This window comes from Cyanidioschyzon merolae, chromosome 20 (genome assembly GCF_000091205.1).
Source record: "Cyanidioschyzon merolae strain 10D DNA, chromosome 20, complete genome".
Lineage (NCBI taxonomy): Eukaryota > Rhodophyta > Bangiophyceae > Cyanidiales > Cyanidiaceae > Cyanidioschyzon > Cyanidioschyzon merolae.
In genome coordinates this window covers 1,405,900-1,429,685 of record NC_010146.1, presented here as the reverse complement: position 1 = coordinate 1,429,685, position 23,786 = coordinate 1,405,900, and the positions used below count along the sequence as shown (strand labels likewise).

At 57.2% G+C, this 23,786-nt stretch overlaps 7 protein-coding genes across 7 annotated transcripts, besides 2 other annotated features; 4 read left to right on the top strand and 3 right to left on the bottom strand.

Annotated features, from left to right (window-relative positions):
* Positions 1–407: 407 nt before the first annotated feature.
* CYME_CMT564C (hypothetical protein) lies at positions 408–1,919 on the top strand (the record flags this gene model as incomplete). The annotated part of the gene is made up of 1 exon (XM_005539456.1): positions 408–1,919. The coding sequence occupies one exon, from the start codon at positions 408–410 to the stop codon at positions 1,917–1,919; it is 1,512 nt and encodes a 503-aa protein (XP_005539513.1).
* A 639-nt stretch (positions 1,920–2,558) lies between these two features.
* CYME_CMT563C (hypothetical protein) lies at positions 2,559–3,443 on the bottom strand (the record flags this gene model as incomplete). Its single annotated transcript, XM_005539455.1, has 1 exon — positions 2,559–3,443. The coding sequence occupies one exon, from the start codon at positions 3,441–3,443 to the stop codon at positions 2,559–2,561; it is 885 nt and encodes a 294-aa protein (XP_005539512.1).
* Positions 3,444–6,235: 2,792 nt separating this feature from the next.
* CYME_CMT562C (probable telomerase regulation-associated protein) lies at positions 6,236–8,788 on the top strand (the record flags this gene model as incomplete). The annotated part of the gene is made up of 1 exon (XM_005539454.1): positions 6,236–8,788. The coding sequence occupies one exon, from the start codon at positions 6,236–6,238 to the stop codon at positions 8,786–8,788; it is 2,553 nt and encodes an 850-aa protein (XP_005539511.1).
* An 873-nt stretch (positions 8,789–9,661) lies between these two features.
* Positions 9,662–12,217, bottom strand: CYME_CMT561C (aconitate hydratase; the record flags this gene model as incomplete). Its single annotated transcript, XM_005539453.1, has 1 exon — positions 9,662–12,217. One exon carries the CDS (start codon positions 12,215–12,217, stop codon positions 9,662–9,664), a length of 2,556 nt encoding a protein of 851 aa, XP_005539510.1.
* Positions 12,218–14,295: 2,078 nt separating this feature from the next.
* CYME_CMT560C (probable delta(24)-sterol C-methyltransferase) lies at positions 14,296–15,735 on the top strand (the record flags this gene model as incomplete). The annotated part of the gene is made up of 1 exon (XM_005539452.1): positions 14,296–15,735. The coding sequence occupies one exon, from the start codon at positions 14,296–14,298 to the stop codon at positions 15,733–15,735; it is 1,440 nt and encodes a 479-aa protein (XP_005539509.1).
* Positions 15,736–17,007: 1,272 nt separating this feature from the next.
* CYME_CMT559C (similar to SWI/SNF related, matrix associated, actin dependent regulator of chromatin, subfamily b) lies at positions 17,008–18,042 on the bottom strand (the record flags this gene model as incomplete). Its single annotated transcript, XM_005539451.1, has 1 exon — positions 17,008–18,042. One exon carries the CDS (start codon positions 18,040–18,042, stop codon positions 17,008–17,010), a length of 1,035 nt encoding a protein of 344 aa, XP_005539508.1.
* Positions 18,043–19,049: 1,007 nt separating this feature from the next.
* On the top strand, positions 19,050–20,711 carry CYME_CMT558C (chaperonin containing TCP1, subunit 7; the record flags this gene model as incomplete). The annotated part of the gene is made up of 1 exon (XM_005539450.1): positions 19,050–20,711. The coding sequence occupies one exon, from the start codon at positions 19,050–19,052 to the stop codon at positions 20,709–20,711; it is 1,662 nt and encodes a 553-aa protein (XP_005539507.1).
* Positions 20,712–20,740: 29 nt separating this feature from the next.
* Positions 20,741–21,875: a sequence feature (repetitive element).
* Positions 21,876–21,880: 5 nt separating this feature from the next.
* Positions 21,881–22,790: a sequence feature (repetitive element).
* Positions 22,791–23,786: the final 996 nt, after the last annotated feature.

Below are 23,786 nucleotides of genomic sequence, written 5' to 3'. Positions count from 1 at the left end.
CCGCCATTCGTCTGTTCGATGCGCAGCGTTGTGTATAGTGCAATGTCCACGAATAGAATCGGAACTTGCGCGAGGCATAAGCGCCTTCTGCAAACGCGAAAGAGGCTCCCGCTGGACCCCGCAAGCCTCTGCAATTGACCGGCTCAGATGCGGGTTCCAGTCCCGAAGACAGGAAACATCGATCCGGTGGCCGCCCGGAGATGCCGCCCCCGCCGCTGTGGTGTGCGGGCGCCGGCGCCATGCGCGAACGCATCAGTGTCCATCATGGAACATTTTTATCTATCGTGTATAGGATTCCAATGCGGTCGCGCGCACCCCGGGGCTCAGAACCTGCGTCCTATTTCAAATCGCCTGCAGGTTTGGCGCTCTCGCCCAGCGACTTGTCCGAAACGAACGCTTGGCGCATCATGCTCACTCCAGAGGACTCTGCTGTACTACGACGACTCGCTAATATGACGAATGATGAATGCGTACCGGAAAAACACCTCGATTCTGAGGATAGAATCGTTCAACGGCAGCTGGAGTTCTCGCTCTTGACTCCGGAGCGCAGGGAGCGCGAACATAAGAACTTGAAGGAAACGCGCGGCACTAGAGCACCCGGGAACCAGTGCACCCTGTCCAATACCCGTACCGAAATCGAGTCGTCGTCAAACGCGAGGAATCACGGAAAGCGTCATACGTCACGAACCGGGCGTGCAGTGCTTCGAGAGCTGCAGAACCAACCTTCGGAACTCGCGCCGGCGGGAAAACCCGCAACCCCAGGAGGCACAGCCTGTTTTGCAACACCGAGCCGCCCTGGAACCAAGTCTCGGAAAGCCTCGGCCCGCAATCAGCAGAGTCGACGCCGTCCAGTCCGCGCACCCGGGCAAGGAACGACCAAAGAAGCCGTGGTGGTCGCTGACAAGTCCCGATGGTCCCGAGCGCGCACGCTCGAGGAACAGGGTTCACCCGGCGACTTTCGCTCCCTCATCGAAGAGAGCCCTCGGCATATTCTGAGGAGGCCCTTTGAGCCGTCGCATCCACATTGGGAGATTTTGCGCTTGAGAGAAGCACTCGAAAAGGAGAAAGAACGAGCCCAAGCCCAAGAGGCCTACGCTGCAAGCGAACGTGCAGAACGCTGCGCCACCGAGATGGCGTATCATCGACTCTTTCAAGAATGTAACAGTTTGCGCCAGAATGTGAATCACCTTGAGCAAGCGTTGCAAATATTACAGGTTGATTTACAGGAAGGCTTGAACGACCTCGTCCGGTGCCCCGAAAGCTATCGAACGACCATCGAGCATCGCCTGCGAGAAATGATGGATACTGTTCAGGTAGCGATCTATGCACTGCGGAACCAAACCGCTTACGTGCGCCAGCCGCTCGCTGCGTCACAAGGCATGCGCTCCTCGAGGACGAGAAACGATGTGACATCCCCGGATCACGCACCTCTGGTTTCCTCGCCTCATGATTCTGAACCTTGGCATGTTTGGTGGCCAGCACAGCAGCTGAGTCCTCCTCGAGCAGCAGCGCATCTGGATCCACGTGAGGAATCGTCGCCAGATGCTTCTAAGCTGCGCTCATCCGGATCGCCATGTGCCGCGCAAGTCTCTCGACAGGCAGTGAAAGCTGATGAGCGCAGCGTGTTATCTACTGCGCAAGCACATGTACACATGGAGCCTGTGGATCCTTGCACGAGTCGTGTTCCGTCGAATAGGCCACATGCAGCAGCGGGAGCTAAGCGAGAAGGGGCACCGCTCGTGATGCCTCCTCCCAATCAAGTCGCGTCACCGGAATCATCATGTGACGGTATGCCGGCCCCTGAACTGCTCCTTTTCGGAAACGTGCAGTCTACAGCAGCGCCCCAGACAAAAGAGTCCGGTTCAAAAAGCGATACGCATAACATCCATGGACTCTTGGTACACCTCGACGCTTCGTAAAATGTATTTGCAGCGACAGGAGTCTGGTGCGCGCCGCCACCCAGCTGCTGGGCAATGTTCCGATGCAGTTGCGATTGCCTCGTTGCCCGGCATTCGAGTCCATGAATCATGCGATTGGCCTGCCATGACAAGAGATGTCGTCCAAGTGATCTGCAGAGTGATTGACCACAACTAGGCAGAACGGAAGCGATCTGACTCACATTCCATGGTGACAGATGTCGTCCGAGTGATCTGCAATGTGAATAATCGCATCTAGGTAGAATGGACGTGCTCTCTATCGCTGCTGTCAGCAGCAATGTCTATCGACTGCGATTTTCGCGGTCAAACATGCAAGTAATCAGCATTTTGCCATAAGCGCCTGCGCCTCCTGCGCAGATGCCGCTTCAAGTTACTCACCAGAGCAGAGCATTCGTTTTGCGCGCTTGCAACAGAGCTCACTCGCGCAGCTACGATCAGTACGCTTCACCATGCAACCCAGCCACTTTTGAGGGAACAGTCCACGGGGCCAAAGTGGCAGAACCTCGACACGCCCATGCTCATGGTACAAGCTGCACAGGCGCAACGACTAGCGCACACTTTCACACTTCGAATAGCCGCTTTATTGGGCGCCCGTCTCCCACAGCACGCACCGCTACGCGTTCATGCCCCAGGTTCGTGCTCATTCTGAGGCGACGTCGATGCACGCGCAGACTCCAGCACGCGACGTAAACGCTCACGGATTTTTCTTCGGTTATACGGAACGGAACCCGGTGAAGGTGCATCCGGCAAGAGTCGAGCGTCAATCGTTACGTTCGGTGGTATCTCGTCCATGCTGGAGACGCCGAAGAAACGCTGTAAGCGCCAGGCTCGCCATGCGGCGGTGTCCCTACCTTCGCGAACCGCCAGATCCCGATCAAGTTTCGCAAAGAGGTAGAGCAGGTCCCTAACTGTAGCGCTTTGCGCCACTGCAAGCGGGTTTGGATGAACACGGCCTCGGTAGCGCTGCACCAGGTACTGCAAGAGGCGCACCGTGAAACTCGCGTCGCGCTTTGCAGGTCTCCCGTCACCGGTATCCAGCGAGTCTTCGAGCTGTAGATCCGGAGCGCCCAGTCCCCGCCGCAGCTCGTCCAGCGGTGCAGTCTCCAGCGTTGCGTCACCTGCGCTTGTTGCCGAAAAGCCTCTGATCGCTCCCGTGTTCGATAAAACGCGCCCAAGAGGTCGTCCCTCCAGGTCACGCTGCACGTATCGCAGCAAGCTGCTGTGGACGCTAGATGCAGACGTGCTCGCGCTGGTTAGCGCGCAGAGACTGGGGGCTCTTCGCCTGTCTGCGTGCGACAGCGCCACCGGGACACGCTGGGTTGACGGGTGCCTCGTAACAAGTCGCTCACCTATCTCGTACCGCAAATCCGCCGAGCGGAACCAGCGCATCAGTTTCATCGCTTGATGTATGAGCTTATTGTCCAATAATATGGATCGCTTCTGTTTTTGTGAGAATACGCCAGCCTGAAGACTCGTGAACGTAGGTGCTGCGGTCTCGCCGTACATGCAACACGCGCCGCTCCAATTGTCGCCGCCTTCGACACCAAAAACAGACGAAAACGGAAAAGGCGCTTTCGACTGCGTTGCAGCAGCGTCGCTTCGCCTCGTGTCTCTGGTTGGGCGGGCCCCAGTGGACTCGCTGTGGTGTCCCGTGGCGGTTCCGGGGTCAAAGTCGACGGGACAAGCGCTCCAGGAAGCGCTTGGCCTGCTGTGCGTAACGGGTACGACGTCAGCGCATGGCGGGTGCGTCTCCGGTGCGTGTCCTGGTGTTCAAAGGGTTTCCCGGTGTCGGGAAGACGACACTGTCGCGTGCGATAGCAGAGCGTCTCAGAGCGCCGCGCTTTGACAAGGACGACTTGAAAGATGTGCTGTACGGCGCGAACGTGCTCCCCGAGGAGCGCTGCAACGATCTCTCGAAACAGTTACTGTGGAGGCTCGTTGCGGAACAGGTGCAATTGGGTGTGCCCTACATACTCGTAGACGCTCCGTTTCGGTTTCGTGCGGATTTAGTCGCCCTGATGACGGCGATAAGGGAGCGCTTGCGACCTTCACTTGTCGAAGGGAAAGTTGCGAACGCTTCTCGAGTCAGACGAGTGGAACTTCGCATTGTGAACTGCCAACTCACAGACGAGGTGGAATGGAGACGTCGAATTGAGTACCGGGGGCGCCAGTTGGGCCCTTCGGAGACGCATCGGCCGTGTAGCTGGGAAGCCGTTCAGAAGCTACGTAATGAATCAGATTCATTCAAGATACTGGAAGACGATTTATGGACGGGCGGTTCGGGAATAAACCGCGAGAACCAGCATGCTGACGAGAACCGTGATAACGAAGGCCCAGATGGCCCGATTCGCTTGCTCTGGTTGGAAATGGACATGTCGAGTCCAGCACTTGATATGCTCCTGGCCTGGTGCCGGCCCGAGGCAACTGCGGCAACGCGAGAATCACCGGATCCGTAGACTTGGTTCATGGGACACTGCGAGTTTTGCCGACGCTGACCAGAGCGTCTGCCGGCAACACATGCGATACCTGTTCGTCGCCGATGTTGCTGCTGCATGCGCGTAGCGACGCCAGCAGCACCTGCGAAGGGGCCTTACATGGTGATGTCGAAAATCGTGCATACGGTACTGGTATGCAGCGTATGCGTGCCCCATGGAAGGTCCCGCCATAGACGATGCACAAATCCGGGGGGCGGGTGAGGCCTCGGGAACCTGGCCTGGACTGCGCAATGAGGACCTCCCGCTGCCTGGGGGTGTCGGGTTCTGACGATGAGCAGATGCCGGTGACGCTCCGGAACGATACATCTGAAACGAATAGGTGCTACCGCGTATGGACTCGAAATCGCGGGCAGTATCCATGGCGCTGGTCGCGAGCTCCCCGTGACATTGAGCCCGATGACCTTCACCCTCGGCATCGCCGCTGCGCATGCTCACCAGCGACGTATCAACGCCTCTTTGGGCATTCAAGTGCGCGTCAAGCATCGAATGTATTGTGCATCGGCTATCGAGACGTGGATATCTGCGATCAACCTAGAAAACAGTACCTATTCTCGATGGAGCGTGTCATCGCTGGTGCCTGACTGCACTTCTCGAACCGTCTCGCCTACGCAGCGCCAGTTCTCGGCTGGATCCGGTATCGAGTGAGCGCCGTACTCTCTCGGTATCGCATTGTATCATGGCGTTTTCGCTGGGGTGTGCAGGATCACTGACGCGAACCCGGGATTCCCTATAATCGCAATGCGTATCGGCACGCTCGTTTTTGTTGAGCGGGCGTGCGCGCACACATGGATCCAGAGCATTGACGCCTTCGCTGCGAGCGCGTTCATTCGGAAAGTGTGCAGCTGCTTCTGAGCCTCTTTTGTAAACGAAAGCACTACCCGTGAGGTGCATACGACTCTCAGCCACGTTCGAAACGAAATCAGTCCCTCAGAAGCTCTTTTCAAACGTGCTGCAAACTCAGTTGGATGCGCTGTGCGACACACCGCAGCATGCGCCTCCTGCAGCACATGGACCGTTGCTTGGGTAACTTAGACCCCAACTCGGCATGATCTATGCATAGACGACACTTTTCCAACGCTGTAAACATGATGCATACATGGATCCAATATCCGAGCGTTGGCTGTGTCTCGATCCGTGATGGCAGTTGACGGGGACGCAGCCGGGATGTAGTTGCGAGCTCCGCCGTCGCACCCGCTAGTTTATGTAAAAATTTGAGCTACCGTATGAATTCTGGATTCTACCTACCCGCTCGAACGGAGCGAGTTGCTCGACCCTAGTCTTCCATGGTACACATGGATGCTACGAAGCACTTGCCAGCGAACGCTCTACGGATAAAGAGGCACGCACGCATGCACGCTGTGCAACGTGTGCGCATCGGAGGCGGAAACACGAGCTGACGCCCCCTGTGTGTGGTACGGCAACGCCGCTCTGTCTCCGTGCAGCGACCGCACCGACGCTATAGGCGCTATTGCGGTCGCTTTCGGCAGGCACTTGGCACACACAATAGGACGTGTGAAACGACCAGAATATCCGAGACGAAGTATAGGTCAAGTAACATGGAAGTAGGGCGTTTGATGGATACCTCACCGCGCACTGAAAAAAAAGAAAGAAAAGAAAAAAGCGCATAATCGGAGAACGCTGGCCTAAGGAAACGTGTTGTCCATGAAGAAGAAAACACTGGAGGCGGAAGTACGATGCGGGCAGGGCGCGCGCCACGCGGCAGTCGCCCCCGCAGCGCCCTGGAACGTGTCGATCGCCCGCTTCACCGATACCGTTACTACTGCAACGCCTGGCGCTGCGTCTATGCAGACGCTGCTCAAGCTTATCGGAAAGGAGTCCCGAGACTTGCCCTATCGCGTGACACGCACCATTCCTCTTGATGATCCGGCGCAAGTCTGGACTGTTCACGATGCTGTTTCGACTCGCGACGAGAACGCTCCCCCGGTAACGCTGTTTCGTTTCGAGCGGCGACGACACCACGGAAGCCGGGCGGACGTCTGCGAGCATCTCGCGAGGGCAGGCGTACAGCGGCTTCGAACAGTGAGACATCCGGATATTTTGCGGTTTGTTGACTCGTCGGAACTATCAGCTGGCGCAGCTCAGAGCGAGTCTCTGCAACTGGTGACAGAAGCAGTTGTTCCGTTGCAGTTTGTGTTGCGTTCTGATCCAATTTCGCTGACCGCGGAGACGATTGTATGGGGTTTATTTTGTATAGCGAGAGCTCTGCACTTCATTCATACAGAAATGAAGTCCGTTCACGGTCGGCTATCGCCGGCTACGGTTTTCGTGACAGCGGGAGGCGACTGGAAACTCGGCGGCCTGGAAGTTCTCACCGAGTCGGCGCAGTGGCAACGCCTGAGCGAGGCGCGGCACTTTCAGTTCGCCAACTACTGGCCTCCAGAACTTCATACGCCCGTCCCGCCTGCTACCGCGATACCGACGCACGCGTTGGACGCATGGGCTTTTGGATGTCTCATGTATGAGCTTTTCTCGGGCGGCCAATACCAAACAGTAGACGATTTGCGTCGTATCCAGGTCATTCCAGAGAAGCTGCGTTCCGTTTATTCGCTATTTTTAGCGGCTGATAGCGCGAAACGCGCAGCGCTCCAGTCGTTTCTCACACAAGAGCACATTTTGCAGATGCCGTTCGTGCGTCTCAATCTAGCGCTCGACCGTCTGCAGCTGAGCGAGCACTGGGAAAAACGCAGCACCATGGAGTCTTTACTAGAGTCACTAGACAAACTGCCGCCATCGTTTTGTGTCTACAAGGCAGCACCACTGCTGCAGCAGGCCATTGACTTGGGCGTTGCGGATCCAGCTGCCATACGCGTGGTGTTACGCATTCATCGTCGTTTCGAGAACCGACAAGGACCGGAAACACGTGCATTCATGGAAGCGGTTGCACGCTGGCTACGCGCCAGTCCGATCGACGTCCGGAATGAAGTTGCCCAGGCACTGGACTGGCTGGTCGAGCGTGCAGATACGAGTCAGTTGAATGAGATTTTGTTTCCGGCGATGGTGGCCAACTTGCCGCGCCAAATCACGATCCAAACAGGGACAGCGTCGACAACATCGCAGAGCACGTCGGATCCAAGAGCGGGGTCACCCAGCGCGATGGAGCAGGTCGTACCGCTGGCTTTGCGGGACATGGTACTCAAGACGATCGCCCGGATAGCTCCGCGTTTGAGCGAACGGAATCGCAATCACGTCCTGATGAACCATTTCGCCAAGTTACAGCTGGATCCGGAACCGGCAATACGAACGAATACTACGATTTGTTTGGGCAAGATCGCGACCCTTTTGAGTGCGACGACGCAGAAGAAGGTGCTTGTTGCGGCGTTCACGCGAGCGATGCGCGACTCATTCCCGCCCGCGCGCGCTGCGGGCATCGCAGCCCTAGAGGCGACCGCTGACCTCTACGCTCGGGATGATATGGTGAGTCGAATTCTGCCGGCGCTCTGTCAAGGACTCGGCGATAAAGTCGCTGATGTGCGCGAACAGGCGTTTCGCGTCACAGACGCCTACCTGCGGCGTTTACGCACCATGCATGAGCAGGAGAAAGAACGAGAGGATCGCGAGCGCGTCGCCGAGATTCAGCCTGGCACGAGCACGGCGAGCGCGCTCGGGGCCAGAGCCGCCGCATCGAAAAGCGACCGCGCAGGATCGTGGCATTTCGCATCGCTCGCAGCCTCGCTGGTCGACGTATTCGATGCTACGAAGCAAGAACACGCTGCGGGCACATCGCTGAACCGGGCGAGCCAAGCGAATCACGCCGAAGCGGACAGACGCTCCGCTGTTGCAGGTGCTGCTTTGAAACCCAGCGCGCTCAATGCCGAAGACAACGCGCTACTGTCGATCACGCGTGAGACGCAAGCCAGCTCCGCGACACCGATGAGCGCACGCGATCGAGGGACGCGGCCCGAGGCGCCTCCAAATGCAGCGCGCCTCTCAGCGGAGCAGTTTGCCGCACCGATCGCATCGCCCAGTGCGGACACGCATCGACCTGCGGCGCTGTCCAGTACAGCGGTGCACGCATCGATGTCCAGTTTGTCCAGATCCACACGTGCGCCTTCGGCATCGCTCTGGGAGGCGGCGCTGGCGGAGGAATGCATGCGCACTGCGGAAGCGGCACGTTGCCGCGATGCGCCAGCGGCGATGCGTACGCGCTCGAATGCGGGCGCGCCTGCTGCTGCTGCTGCTGCTGGAGGCGCAGCAGTGCAGCAGCCGCAGGGACCTGCAACGGAGCCGCTGGCGTCGGTACCGGACGCGAACGACTGGGCGCTGGTGTTGAACAGCGCGGACGCACGGCGACGGCGAGCAGTCAAGCTGGGTGCCATGCGGCGGTCGACGTCGTGAACGACTTGCGTAGGCACGTGGGGGTGCGTCTCTGGTCGACAGGGGCGCGGTGGCGTACACCGAAGCAGCTGTGGCGGCAAGTGCTGACTGCTGGGTCGCGTTTTTGTGGCGTGCATCAGGCCGCAATGACTTGTATGCATATCTGGTGCAGCGAACGGAACCGCATACGTTGGCGAAATACCCGCCTGGTGCCCCGCTCGCCCCAGACGATGACGCTGCGTACGGAGACAAGCGCGCCGCCCGCTGCTCTGTGTCCAGCGACACGCAACCCCGGGGGGAATCCCGCCGCATCTCCTCCAGCAGCACCTGCCTGTTGTCGCGCGCGCGACGTTCACGCTGCGCGGCAGACTGCAGGAGCTGGTGCCGCTAGTGCTCGGATCCAGCTCGCTATGCGAAACAGTGCCGATTTCGCCACGCCGACTTTGACTGGATTGTATCAGCCACTGAACAGCGGCGCCTATAGCTGTACCAGGGGCATCAGGTGCCGGTCTTTGAGCAACGCGCTCCCTGAACGCGGTGCATGGGCGTGAGCGTGCTCGAGACCGGGCGGCGTTTCGAAACCACCCGTCTATGCCGCCGCGCCGTGCCCGAGTCGCGCTGCGACCTCCTGGCCTGTCTGTAGACAAGAGGCGAATGACCCTGGATTACCTCGGGATGCGGTTCGTACCGAGTAGGTTACGGGGCGCCGACGTTCACCGCTCGTCTGAGCATGCGGTTTCTAGTAACGCATTGTCGTGAGAAGAAAACGCCTTTCCTTTCTGTTTAAACGGTAGTACGTCGTGAATCTCACTATCAGGGGAAACCAATGCACTGCTGCTGGCAAAAGCGCTGCACTGGGGAAGCGGACCGCGAGGGCGGTCGGTCGGTCGGTGCTCAGGCTTTGCCGGCTGCTACCAGGTCCGCCCGAATCTTGTTCAAGGCGCTACCGTGACGGAACCATTCGATCTGAGCCTCGTTGAACGAATGGTTGACTTTGAGCTCAAGCTGCGACCCATCCGCCTTTTCAACGCGTAACGTTAACGGTTCATCTGGACGGAACTTGGTCAGTCCGAGGATACTGACCCGATCAGAAGGGTCGATCTTGTCATAGTCCGCGGGGTCCTGGAACGTAAGCGGCAGCATACCCTGTTTCTTCAGGTTGGTCTCATGGATACGTGCAAAGCTTTTCGCGATGATCGCGACTCCACCGAGATAGCGGGGCTCCAGGGCGGCGTGCTCCCGCGAGCTCCCCTCGCCGTAGTTTTCGTCGCCGACCACGACCCACGGAATGCCGGCTTGCTTGTAGGCCCGAGCAGTTGCGGGCACCGGGCCATACTCACCGTTGAGTTGGTTCTTCACGAGGTTCGCTTTGCCGTTTTCCGCATTGATAGCTCCAATGAAGAGATTGTTCGAAATGTTGTCCAGATGGCCGCGGTATTTGAGCCACGGCCCCGCCATGGAGATATGATCCGTGGTGCACTTGCCCTTGACCTTGAGGAGAATGAACGCCCGTTCGATATCTTTGCCGTTCCAAGCCGGGAACGCTTCCAGCTGTTGCAACCGTTCGCTTTGCGGATCAATGCGAACAGCGACGCTCGAGCCGTCCCCCGGAGGTGCCTGGAACGTGTCCCGTCCGGGGTCAAAGCCGCGAGCCGGCAACTCATCCCCGCTTGGACTCTGCAGTTTGAACGGCTTTCCTGACTGATCCGTCAGCACATCCGTAACCGGATTGAAATCGAGTCGTCCGGAGAGCGCAAACGCAGTCACGATTTCCGGGCTCGCCATGAACGCATGTGTAAGCGGATTCCCGTCATTGCGCTGCGCAAAGTTGCGATTATACGAAGTGATAATGGTGTTTTTGACGCCCTTTGGTACATCCTGTCGATTCCATTGGCCGATACAGGGCCCGCATGCATTCGCGAGAACAACACCACCGATCGCTTCAAACAGCTGTATCATACCGTCGCGCTCAATCGTCGAACGAACTTGCTCTGAGCCCGGAGTGATATGGAAAATCGTCTTCGCCTTGACACCGTGATCGATTGCCTGCTTGCAGACCGAAGCCGCTCGCATCATGTCCTCATAGGATGAGTTGGTGCACGAGCCTATCAGGCTGACCCGGATCTCAGCAGGCCAATCGTTTTGCTTGACAGCGTCCTTGAGCTTGCTCAACGGATGCGCCAAGTCGGGTGTGAAGGGACCGTTCACATGCGGCTCCAACTCGCTCAGGTTGATTTCTATCAGACGATCGTAGACTGCGTTCTCGTCGGCGCGCAGCAGGTCGACGTACTTGTTGGCCAGTTCCGCGATCGCGTCACGACGAGTGGCTTTCAGATACGCCTCCATTCTTTTGCTGTAGGGAAAAATCGAGGTTGTCGCACCGATTTCGGCACCCATGTTGCATATGGTACCCATGCCCGTGCAGGAAATCGAATCGACACCGGGGCCAAAGTATTCGATGATGCTGCCGGTGCCGCCCTTGACCGTAAGGATTCCCGCAACCTTGAGAATAACGTCTTTCGGAGCAGTCCAGTCGTGGAGTTTGCCAGTGAGGCGCACGCCGATGACCCGCGGTGCCTTGAGTTCCCACGGGAGCCCAACCATAACGTCCACAGCGTCGGCGCCCCCGACACCGATAGCCGCCATCCCTAAACCGCCGGCATTCGGCGTGTGCGAGTCGGTACCGATCATAAGCCCGCCCGGGAAAGCATAGTTCTCCAGTATGATCTGATGAATGATACCAGAACCCGGTTTCCAAAAACCCATGCCATACTTGGCGGCCGCTGTTGACAGAAAGTCGTACACTTCACGATTCTGCTGAACTGCTCGTTCGAGATCCTCCTTGGCCCCACTCTGGGCGGTAATCAAATGATCGCAATGGATGGTGGTTGGTGCCTGGGTGCGCGAAATCCCCGCCGACATGAACTGCAGCGTTGCCATTTGTGCTGTTGCATCCTGCATCGCCACTCTATCCGGATGCAAGTGTAAATAGGACTTGCCGCGAACGAGCTCTGCTGTTTCCGGATTCGACAGGTGTCCGTACAGGATCTTCTCCGCCAACGTAAGCGGCCGATCGAGACGTTTCCGAACCACCGCGACATTCTGGCGAATGCGCTCATAGACCTCTTCGAGACTCGTATCCGGTTCATAGCGTGAAAGCGGCACCTTGGCCATGGGTGTGGACGCGTGCAGCTGCCGTTTCAGCGTCTGCTTGCCGCCAGGGACGCCGTACGACCCCCCAGTGCCGACCGCCTTGAATAGAGCGAGCTGCTGCAAAGTAGCCCGCCTTGCACCGAACGTTTGCGATGACTGGTGGACCAAGCGTGTGCTCGTGGAAACGAAACGATGATCCTGCGGACCCGACTCCCGTAACCTGCCCAACAGACTACGTGTCGTCGTTGCTGAAGTTGCGAAAAGCGCTGCGCGTTGCCCCAAGGCCGCTAAAGGCATCAGCACGATCGTAATGACTCGTCTTTCAAGCGAGAGGCTGAAACCCTTTCAGTTTCCGCTGCCCTATCCAGGCTAGCGAGGAACGAGTCCTAGTGCAAACCTGGTCCCTATACGCGTCGAAGAAGCGTACGGGAGCTGAGCAGCGTTGCAATGGAGGATGCGTCGCAGCGAGAGCCGTTGCAACGCGGCGCGCCGCAGACCGCACGCGCGATGCATCGAGAACACGAGGCTGGGGGGCTAATGCAAGGCTTTGTAGTCGTATGTGTGGGTGCTTTGGGGTGACCTGGAGTTTGCGGGGCGGCGGGGTGGGCGCACGAAACAAGTGCAACTGAGTAACAAGGACGTGTACAATAAAGGATCGCGATTTTCGATTGTGGACAATATAGGTATTTGAGGGATTTGCTCTGTAAATAGATTCTTCACCGTTCTCTTACGAGCGGATTGCGATACCTTGGACGTCTCTTGTCCTCTAAAATCGTTTTCAGCAGTCAAGGGGTGATGACGGTAGCGCTCAAGTCCCGAGTTCACAGCGTCCTGCAGTTTTTCACGTATTGCATGCATAGACGCAAGTCACAGTTCCCATGTCTTCTTCGTACACAAGCTGAGTGCGTCCTTCACACCAGTGACACTCGGCTGTGGTCAGCAGGTGATCGAATACGTCCTCGACAACGCTGCCCCCGCGAGCTGTCCTGCAGCGCGTGAACGCTCGCGGCATCACTCGGTGGATGCCCTTGACGCATACTGGAAACAGCCAGCGAGGCGCTCGCTTCCGTTCCCGAGCCCCGTACGTTACACTGGGATCATGCGCTTCAGCTGAGCGATATCCTCAGCGAGTATTCTGTCGGCTGTGGGTGCAAGCACACGCTGTTCCATTCGGCGGAGGAGTTATGGAATGCGGTCTAGTCCGCCATGAAACGTGTACAGAAACGTACGTTCAAACCGAAGAACAAGCCGATAGACTCCGATCCGTGGACGCTTGTCTCGTACGTAGCGGTGGCGCATGCCCTACTGGTACCGAGTGCTGCGATGACCCCAGTCCGCGTCCAGTACCCTTTTCCATGCGAAAACAGGAGAGACGAGCGCTTCTGGCAGCAGCACCAGCACCAGCAGCACCATCGCGCCCTGAGAAGCATCACGCTGGTACTGAATGTCGGTTCTTCATTGGTCATCACGAAAGGAGGATTTGTTTCCCGAAATCAATCGATCATTTGACGTGACAAGGCCAGTGGACGTTCAGCAAGCGCTCGTGAACAATGCGTCAGAGGACGACACGTCGGGGTTTCTCGCGTTGCGGGCCCCGCTGAACGACTCGCAGTGCGCACACGAGTTGTCTTGAGCCCCAAAAGATAAGATCGATCATGTAGAGATTTCGTGATTTAAACATACTGCATGTCAGAAATGGAGAAGAGTCGAGATACGTGCGAATGAACTGTATCATGGTGTCACTGTATCGGTTGGTTGACGAACACACGTACGAAAGCGTCGTGAAGCATCTTGATATCGGTGACGCCAGGAAATCCAGCAGCCGGGCGTCGAAGAGACCCCCGCGACCAGACCACCGATCATCCTAGAAGTACGAAGGAATCCGTGATCCCCCATTGCTGTACCTGGGCTCTCGATGCTGGACACCTAGAAGCGTTCGGAACTACATCGCCAGGCATGCATGGAGCGTGCAGCTCAGCACTCCATTGTGCATGCAGATCAGATTAGAACCTGAACAAACATAACATTATAGACAAAATCGAGCTTATGTGGACTCGCTCTCCCTGGCGATGGGGGCCCGCCTCCGCCTGGCAGCGACCCGTGGCTGGTGCGCCACCGCTAGAAGCGTCGGCTGCTGCGCCAGCACCGAGCGTGCGGTTACGCTGCAGAACGCCAGCAAGTGTCGTATTCGATATCTGAGGACGTGATCGGATCTTTCGCACAACTTGGCACCCACACGCAAACATTCTAGCTCCGAATCAAACGACGCAAAGGCGAGTCACACGCTGCACCGCTGTCACCTACGAGCGTTGCCGTGCATAGTCCCAGACTGCACGTCCGCTCGAACGACCGCCAGTGTCTGAGCGCCCTCTTTCATGCATCAACTGGCGTTCGCGCACGCTTGGGCGGTGCCCAAGTCACACGCACCGGGCAAACGTGGCGGTTTGCTTCGCTTCACGGACGATCGGCTTTCTCGATTCGCAACGCACAGACTGCGCTGCTGGAATCACCGGCGGATAACACGTCTCGCCGGCTATGCGCAACGCCGCAGTTCCTGCGTTTCCGCTGTAGAGTATGGCGCTCCGCTTTTGCAAACTGAGCTCGTTGCGCAGTCAGTTCTTTCCACCGCGAATCGGGCCAGCGTACGAGTCCCCGCGACTGAGCGCACAATCAACGAGCGCCTCTCCTGGAACACCCTCTCGACATGGACACAGAACGCACGTGAACGGCTCAGAGTGCACCCAGGCCGCGCACTGTCCATCGCTGCGATCACCATACTGGCCATCGCAACGCTCTACCGTTTCATAATGGCGAGACGACGTACCGAATACCTGCTCAAGAGGAAGGCGCTAGGACTAGATACGACGCCTGCAGCAGCAGGGCCACAGTGGCGCCTCCCCGGTGACGAAACAAAAGCCACCGAGAGTGCTGGCCTCGCCCAGCGCATCGCGACCTTCTACGATCTCCAGTCGGAGCTGTGGGAGCAAGTATGGGGCGAACACATGCATCACGGCTTTTACAACGTCGACGGCACTCGGGATGGCAAGGACGATCGCCAAGCCCAGATCGACATGATGGACCGCTTACTCCACTACAGTGGCGTGGATGCGTCCATCCGCTCCGCCATTGGAGCCGGTCATCGACGTCTTCGTGTGCTGGATGTGGGATGTGGCATTGGTGGTGCTTCGCGGTATATTGCACTGCGCTACGGTGCTGATGTGCACGTCACCGGTGTCACCCTGAGCCCGGTTCAGGCCTCGCGAGCGCAGGTGCTCACCCGACAGCTGCGCTTGGAGGATCGCGTCGAGACCGTTGTGGCGGACGCGCTGGCGCTCCCGTTTCCAGACAACGCTTTCGATGTCATCTGGAGTATGGAGAGTGCCGAGCACATGCCGAACAAGTTCCGTTTCATGGAGGAATGTGCTCGCGTGCTGCGACCCGGCGGCATACTCGCCATGACGGCCTGGTGTCATCGGCGGTGTCCGCCTCCGTTTACGGACGCTGACCGACGCATCTATCGCAAGGTATGTGCGTACTACTGCATCCCGTTTCTATGCACTCTGGATGAGTTCGAAAATTATGCCTGGCAATGCGGCCTTGTGGATATCGAGACGGCGGATTGGACACGCGCTACCCTGCCTTTTTGGCCGGCTGTTGCGCGCAGCGCCTTACAGCGAAAAGCGCTTCTAGGACTAGTTGAAGGCGGTTGGCCAGTCATTCGTAGCGCGCTCGCCATCCGTTGGATGATACGCGGGTTTCGTCGAAACCTATTCGTGATTGGTGCGTTACGAGCGGTGAAACCAGCGCCCCGGTGACGCCTAGAGCGTACCTGCATCGCATGCAGCCACCAGCAGACACGGCAAGCGGCCATTGCTTCCGTCTATCGGCATGATTACGATGGATCTAGGCGGATCGTAGGCGTTGTCGCGATTCGGTGCCCGGCTGCAGCTGAGCGAACGCTGTGCGTAGGTGTGCGCGTTCGGAAACAACGGCGCCTAGCTCGAGCCGTATGCATTTGCGCAAAAACCGTCAGAATCACCGACGTCTTCTGGACCTTTCTAGGGTCGCACTCGTCTCGACTCTGGTCAAGCGTTGGACCGTTGGCGAGCGCCCAGTTTCAAGCGTACATGTGCGTCTAGCGTCCGTTCTTAAGCCAGCAGCGCGATCAGGGCGATTCCAGGTCCGCGTGGACCTATTCGCGAGCCGAAGGACAGCGTCTGGTGACACCTGGAAACCTGAGGGAAGCGCTTTCGTGCAACCGGGTACTTGCGCGCCGATGCGCAGGCTTTAGAGCGCATCCCCGCAATGGAGCCCACCCCCGCCGATGGATCTAGCACAGGGCAAAGTCCGGGTCGACGTATCGCCACACGAAATTCCGGAGGACGCACACGGCTCGCCGAACTTCTTTTCGGGAATGGATGCATACAAGCCTCCGTTTCGGCCGAGGCACACAGATTCGGAAGACACATCCGCCATGCCAGGAATGGTTGGCGGATGCGCGTGAACTGGGCGATGGCAAGGTCGCTGGGCCTCCCAGGTCTTGGGCTGCTAGCGGCTATCGCATAGCGGTACTAGCTAAAGCGTATCATTCGCACACAGCAATTAGCGCGGATATCGGACGAGGAAAACGACGAGCCGGTACTGACACACAATTCGCAGCATCTCCTCGAGCTGTATGGGGCGCTCAGAGTGAGCCCGGCAGCTACGCCGCGCACCGAGGCGAGGCACGCAGGCACACGTTGTCTCCGGAACGCAGCACTCGCCGTCGTTTCAGGTTAGCACCAGCATCTGCGGATTGTGACCATCGGTGGCGATGCCATACGCGCTTCGTATGATATCATGGCGCATGTGCGGTTCTGAAAACATAGGATTCCAAAACGCCTGTCTAGCGCAGACCGCGACACAATTGCCAAATACTTTCGTGCATCTGACGGGGCGACGACATACGCGCTACGATGCATTCGAAAATGGCAGCATCAACTGGGGCTAAAGGCGCCAGCGCTACGCCCGGGACAAGTCGAATGCGACGATGCTGCCGTTCTTGGTGCCGCTCGCACCTCCTCCTTATCTCGTGTGTGGACGAATCCTTATGCATCATGTTCCTGACTTCCAGGAGGTGGCGGATACCCAGGCCCAATGGGATAGCCCTTATAATGCGTGGGAAGCTCTCCATATTTGCGATAGTACAGGCCACAACTATTGCAGATTTCGTTCTTGAGACCACGTGGTCCAACTCGCATTAAAGGCGTTTTTGACGGATGTCGACCACAATGGCTGCAGGCTACGACGGGCCGACCCTCAGAGTCAACAGGATTCTGGTTGCGACGCCGTTTGGGGCGCTCTTCGGCCACGGCTTGCCGCGGCCCGAAAAACACAGTGCTGTCCACGGAGCGCTCCCGGAGCGTTGGCGCTGGGGCCAGGCCCCAGCTCAGCCCGGATTTGCGCTGACTGCGACGCATGGCGCGAGCACTGCGATCCTCACGCCGCTCCACCTCTTCGAGTTCCTCCTTGGAGAGCACGCGCACCGCGGGACCCGGAAGCTCCCAATCTTCGCCATCCCGAATCGTTATACGCGGATGCACGGATTCCAGAATGCTTTTTTGGGAGTAAGCGACACCCGCCCAAACGTCCTGCAACTGTTCACGAATCGCATGGGCGATGGCGGTGCTAAACTCTGTTCCAAGGCCCAGTTCTCGACAGAGCATCCGCGAAAACTGCTCGGGATCGCTTTCGAATGAGAGCGCATCCCACTCAAAGGTATCCTGTAGCTGGATATTCCCTATTCGCACATCCAAGGTAAAGAGCAGGCGCAACTCGGAACGATCCGCGAATAGCTCGTGTTCAAAGGGAGAGTACTGCTCTATCTGCTCGCGAATGGCGGACGCAACACCGTTTGCAAGCTCCATAGGTTGCTGCAGATCCCGGAGCAGGTGTGGGGCAAACGTCTCCGGTGTGAGGCGTTCTTCATATTGGTTCCAAAGAAAGGCATCGACAACACGGGCATCGTTCCACTGCACATCGATGCGGATTGGTATGAGCGGTTCCTGTGCGGCACCGCACTGCCCCTGCTTCAACTCGAATTCCTCCGCTTGCCCCGTATCCAGGTTTACCGACTGCACCATTGCAGAAAACACCAGTTTCTACGATACTAGCTCGTGCGACAACAGCGATCAGAAGATAGCGCGTGTCGCCAAGAAATGCGCCTATGTCGGACTAGATGTTTCCTGAAGAATGAAGCACACGCTTGTGAACGAGGCTTTTCGATTCTCGACAGAGAAATGTTCTGGTTCGCAGCTGCTTCCTAGAGAAGCCTGAGCAGTTGTCGCTGTTCTTGCTGGTGTTGTTGTTGCTGCAGCCGCAGCTGCTGAACACAGCCCCCAAGCGCTTCCCCTGCAGTGCAAAGCGGATCGTTGGACACGTGTCCAACAAGCACGCAGGCGCGCTCTGCTGATGCGTGCACTGGCGGGAAACGGACACGCTGCGTGTCCACCACTGCGGGCCACTGCCGAACAGCAGTGGTAACCCCTCGTGTGTCACTGGAGGGCGCGAGGCAATCCCCCCAGACGCAAGTTCGTGTGACTGCGTCAAGTCTCAGTACTTTGACCACTGTCCACGGCCGACAACGTGCTGCCGAAGACGCTCGTGTCCCGAATCGTTCACGCCCTGATTCCTCGCTCGAAAACGTTCCCGTAGCGCACTCGGTTTGCGCTTCACCCACTATTGGCTAGCGTCACCAACTAGCAGTAGCTACACCGCGACAGGTGCGCGTGACTTTTCTCAGACGCCCGTATAGCGCACAACTCGTGCGCGACGCAGTGGTCAAAGTTCCCAGGCGCCGGCGTCAGCAATCCTGCACGTAACGCTGTCGTTGTATACGAGACACCTCCAAGCGTCAGTGGAACACCCAGCGCTGTCCGGGTGCCACCAGGAGACCCACCGGTGCGGCTAGAGAAGAGAGCGACTCGCCTGGAGTTAAAAAGTTCTGCGAAGTACCTTGGACCGAACTTGTGTTACGCGCGCCCGCGTGCCGCGTTCCATCCGCTTCGGCGGTGCGCAGTGCGTCCGCGGCTGCCGTGCCTGCGCTTTCGGCGTCGACGGGGGTTACGCGCTTGTGGTTAGGCTCGCGTTCATGGCGCAGGTTTCTGGTTATCCTCCGATCATTATCCTCAAAGATGACGTGGACGCTTCACAAGGTATCGGGCAGATCATATCCAACATCAACGCCTGCGAGCAGGTTGTAGAGGTGTTGCACAGCACACTGGGCCCGCGAGGCATGGATAAACTCATCCAGGGGAGCGACGGCAAGGTCACTATATCGAATGACGGCGCGACGATCCTTCGAGTGCTCGAAGTTGTGCATCCTGCGGCTCGTTTGCTAGCTGACATCGCCAAGTCTCAAGACGAGGAAGTCGGTGACGGTACCACGTCGGTAGTGCTGCTGGCAGGCGAGCTGCTGCGTCAGGCGAAGGGCTTTCTCGAGGACGGCGTGCACCCACGCGTTATCATCTACGCTTATCGCGAGGCACACCGCATGATCTCGGAGCGCTTGAAGCAGATCGCGGTCGATGTGAGCGGTCAACTGAAGGTCCTGCGCGCCGATCCCGAACGCGTTTCCACAGAAGAACGTGAGGCCGCTCGCGCCCTGCTACAGCGCTGTGCGGGGACGGCGCTCAACAGCAAGCTCATCGCGCAATACCGTGAATTTTTCGCAGGTATAGCTGTTGATGCAGTCCTCGCCCTGGATGATGATCTGGACCTGGACATGATCGGCGTGAAAAAGGTCAATGGTGGCAGTGTGACGGACTCGTGCCTCGTCGCGGGTGTCGGCTTCAAGAAGACGTTCAGCTATGCCGGCTTTGAGCAGCAGCCGAAGAAGATACATCAACCCAAGATTCTGCTGTTAAACTTAGAACTGGAACTCAAGTCCGAGAAGGAGAATGCGGAGGTGCGGGTGCAATCCGCTGCTGCTTACCAGCAAATCGTGGACGCGGAGTGGAATATCATCTACGAGAAACTTGAGAAAATAGTGGCCACTGGAGCTCGTGTTGTGCTCTCCCGGCTGGCAATTGGCGATCTCGCGACGCAGTACTTCGCTGATCGCGGAGTTTTCTGTGCTGGTCGTGTTCCCGATGCCGATCTGCAGCGGGTGGCGCGAGCGGTCGGTGCCCGCGTTCAGACCACTGTTCACGATATGCGAGTGGAAGAGGCTCTGGGTACCTGTGAGTGGTTCGAAGAGCGGCAGGTCGGAGCGGAGCGCTTTAACTTTTTCACTGGATGCAAGGAGGCTCGGTCGGCCACCATTTTACTCCGCGGCGGATCCGAGCAATTCCTCGATGAAACCGAGCGTTCCCTACACGACGCCATCATGATTGTCAGACGTACGCTCAAGTACCCCGAGCTGGTGGCTGGTGGCGGCGCTGTCGAAATGGAGCTCAGCAAGTTTCTGCGGGAGCGATCTAGGCATATCCAGGGCAAAGCGCAGCTCTTGCTCGCGGCTTACGGCAAAGCACTCGAGACCATACCCCGCACACTCTGTGAGAATGCTGGTTTTGACGCCACTGACCTCCTCAACAAACTACGGGCAAAACACGCGACCAGCGACGAGAATCTCTGGTTCGGAGCAAACCTGGAAACCGGTGAACCGCAAGACTGCTGGCAGAACTATGTCTGGGAACCGGTCCTGATTCGTGCCAATGCATTTGCTTCGGCAACGGAGGCTGCATGCACGATTCTCAGCATTGACGAAACCCTCAAAACGGAGACCAGTGATAAGAACGACGCGATTCGCTGAGCACTCAGAATGACACACGGCAGAATAGTGGCACCATCAACGCCGTTCGAAAGTCGAACGACGCCAACGGTGTACAGTAGTGGCGAGAAACCCGCTCTCGACAAGAAGTCTTCAACTGAGGTGCAGACGCCTTCCCGTCTTTTTGGAGCGGCCACCCACTACTGCTTCCAACTTTTTCTCATATAGTTCGACTTTGAGAGGTTGTCCAATAAAGTTCACTCTTGTCTATTCTGGAGGTCTTCTCTCCAGCACCGCACATCTCCGGATATTGATTGCGGCGTTAAAGTCTCAATTCACAAACTCCATCCGTTTCTTGCCGTCACTCGTTGTACTCACTAATGCAAGAAGTCCTGGAACTTGTGCCCTCCTTTCCATTTGCTCCTCCGTCAGCGGTCCGTACTTTTTTATATCTTCAGGGCTCCGCTGACACTTTTCCATCTCCACTCTCTGAAGTGTACACCCCAGTTCATGGTGTGTATACGAGGTTCGGAACTCATCTACAGGTATCGTAACGAAACGCCGTGCACACTCTTTGTACGTTCTTGTCGTTGGAGCTGGTGTACACCCTTTTCGGGTCTTCCAGTGCCCTGCTCCGTATGCTACGACGAGCCTCTGATTTCCATCCTCCTTCAGGTCACTTAACTGATTGAAAAAATTCGCGAACGCCCGCTGCTTACCACAATACAAATTCATATGCAAACGAGCCCACCGGGGTTTTGTATACTCCTCCCACAGCGCCTCCCAATGCGCCATGCGAACTTCCATGAATTTCCGAAAAGCTTCAAAGTCCGCTCCTCGGCTCGTCACCTCGCTCGAAGCTTCCAGGGGATCTTTCATTCCTGAATTCCACGTACAAATTTTCTACCTCGCATTCATGATTCCCGATTCTCGATAGTATCTTGCTCTCGAGAACCTCAAAAGACGCATATCTTTCTGACGGAAGTTACCATCAGTCCCATCTTCCGCATACGTGGGTACTGCGATGGTTATGATGTTCGTATTCCCAGGGTCCACGCCAACGACAAAGTCGTGATCCTGCACCTCCTGCATCGCAAGATCTGCATCATTCTCATCTACATCCTTCGCCGAGCCGTCTACAAGGTTGTACTTTTCCACTTCCTGCGTCGCAGGATCCGCATCCTTCTCATCTACATCCTTCGCCACGGGCGAAGCCGAGGACGGACCAGGAGGCGAGCCCAACGGCGCTGGAGGCGCAGAAGAACGCGTTTGCCGTTGACATGGATCCCGGGAACACCCACATCGTTACCATTGCAGCACCCAAGCGTGAGGAAGATGGCTCTGACGGCAACTTACGTCAGAAAGACATAAGTCTGTTGAAGCTCTCATGAGCGAGATATTACCGAGAATCCGGTATAATGAATGCAAGGAATAAAAGTGAGACATCGAATTCAGGAGTGAAGGGAATTTGGAAGCGATCAGCCAGGTGACGAGCCGCGGAGCCGATATTGAAGCGTTTCGAGAGGTTATGAGCATTCACGCAGCTCATGACGAGAGCCTTTGGAAAGAATGCACAAAGTTCAGGTGGGCTCGTTTGCGTATGAACCTGTACTGTTGGAAGCAGCGAGTATTCGCCAGCTTTTTCATTCAGTTGATCGCCCTCAAGAAGGACAGGAGCCAAAGGCTCGTAGTAGCATACGGGGCAGGGCGCTGGATGGCCCAAAAAGGGTGTATACCAGCTCCAACGACAAGAACGTACAAGGAGTGCGCACACCGTTATGTCGAAATACCTTTAGATGAGTTTCGAACATCTTCTACACACCACGAGCTGTGTTGTACACTTCAGAGGGTCGCGATGGAGAAAAGCCAGCGGCTCGCTGACGGAAATGCAAATGGCAAGGAGGGCGAACCTTCGAGGACTACTCGCATTGGTTAGTACAACTAATGATAGGAAGAAACGAATAGAGTTCCTGGACTGAGACTTTAACGCCGCCATCAGTATAAGGAGGTGTGCAGTACTGGAAAGAAGACCCCCGGAGTTGGCGAGAGCCAACTTTGCGGGGCAACCTCCCAAAATGGAGTTATACGAGAAGAAGTTGAAACCAGTAGTAGGTGGCCAGTTGCGGAACGCCGGCACAGGCGTCTGTACATCGATGGGTAGACATTCGGTCTACGACGGACGGTGTGAGAAACGCCACTCTTGTACACTGGCTTTCCAGCGTTTCTCTTTTGCAAGGCGTTTGGTGGTGTTTCCAGAGGCGAATTGTTTATCAAAAACGTCTTCTATCGATCTTCGAAACCAACGTGCTGCTTCCTCTGTGCGGCACGGGGCGTACGCTATGCGCTTTTCTGCTGATTGACAGCGGAAGCGACAAGTCCGGTTACTGCCTTGAAGACTTTGACGCTTTGGAGAGACCATCATATGGATTGTTTCAGTTTTCTGACCTCCTCCTAACCACCACGCTCGCATCTCTGTTGCAACGGCACGCGCAGCAGCTCTCATGGCAGCCAAAGCTGAACCCGGGCATCGAGAGAGAGGAAAGCTGCATAAAAGGTGATGCAAAGCCAAGGAAGCCGGTAATCTGAGCACGTTTGCATCACCTGCAGAGCTGCGAGCACTCGTCCAAGCGAAACTGACACCCGAGGAGCAAGTGCGTTTTGGGATGCAGTGTGCAGGGCTGGCAGCCAAGGCACTTGAGGTACTCGACAAGTCGCTTACATCTTTAGAGCAAGACATAGAGAACGAGTCTTGTGACTGGGAAATAGAATCGGACGATGCCATGGACCGTGTTGCCAGGCGATTCCTTGCCGATCTCGAACAGCAAAAGCAAACTGGCAGCACGCGTCGACTCACCCAACTCAGTATTTGGCGTCGCATCAGTCGCTATGTCTTACTGGCGGAAAGGCGAGCATGAACTGCAGGCTGAAGGCAGTCCTTTTGTGAGGCAAGTTGCGAAGATCGTGGACCAGGCATCCAAGACTCCGGGATACCGCCAGGTCGTTGCCTGGGAGCATCTGGAAGAGCTTGCAGACGCGGCAACTGCAGATGGTGTATTCGGTTCGCAGTCACGGTCGATGTCACGTATCTTACGTCGCCCAGAAAGTCGGTTTCGACTC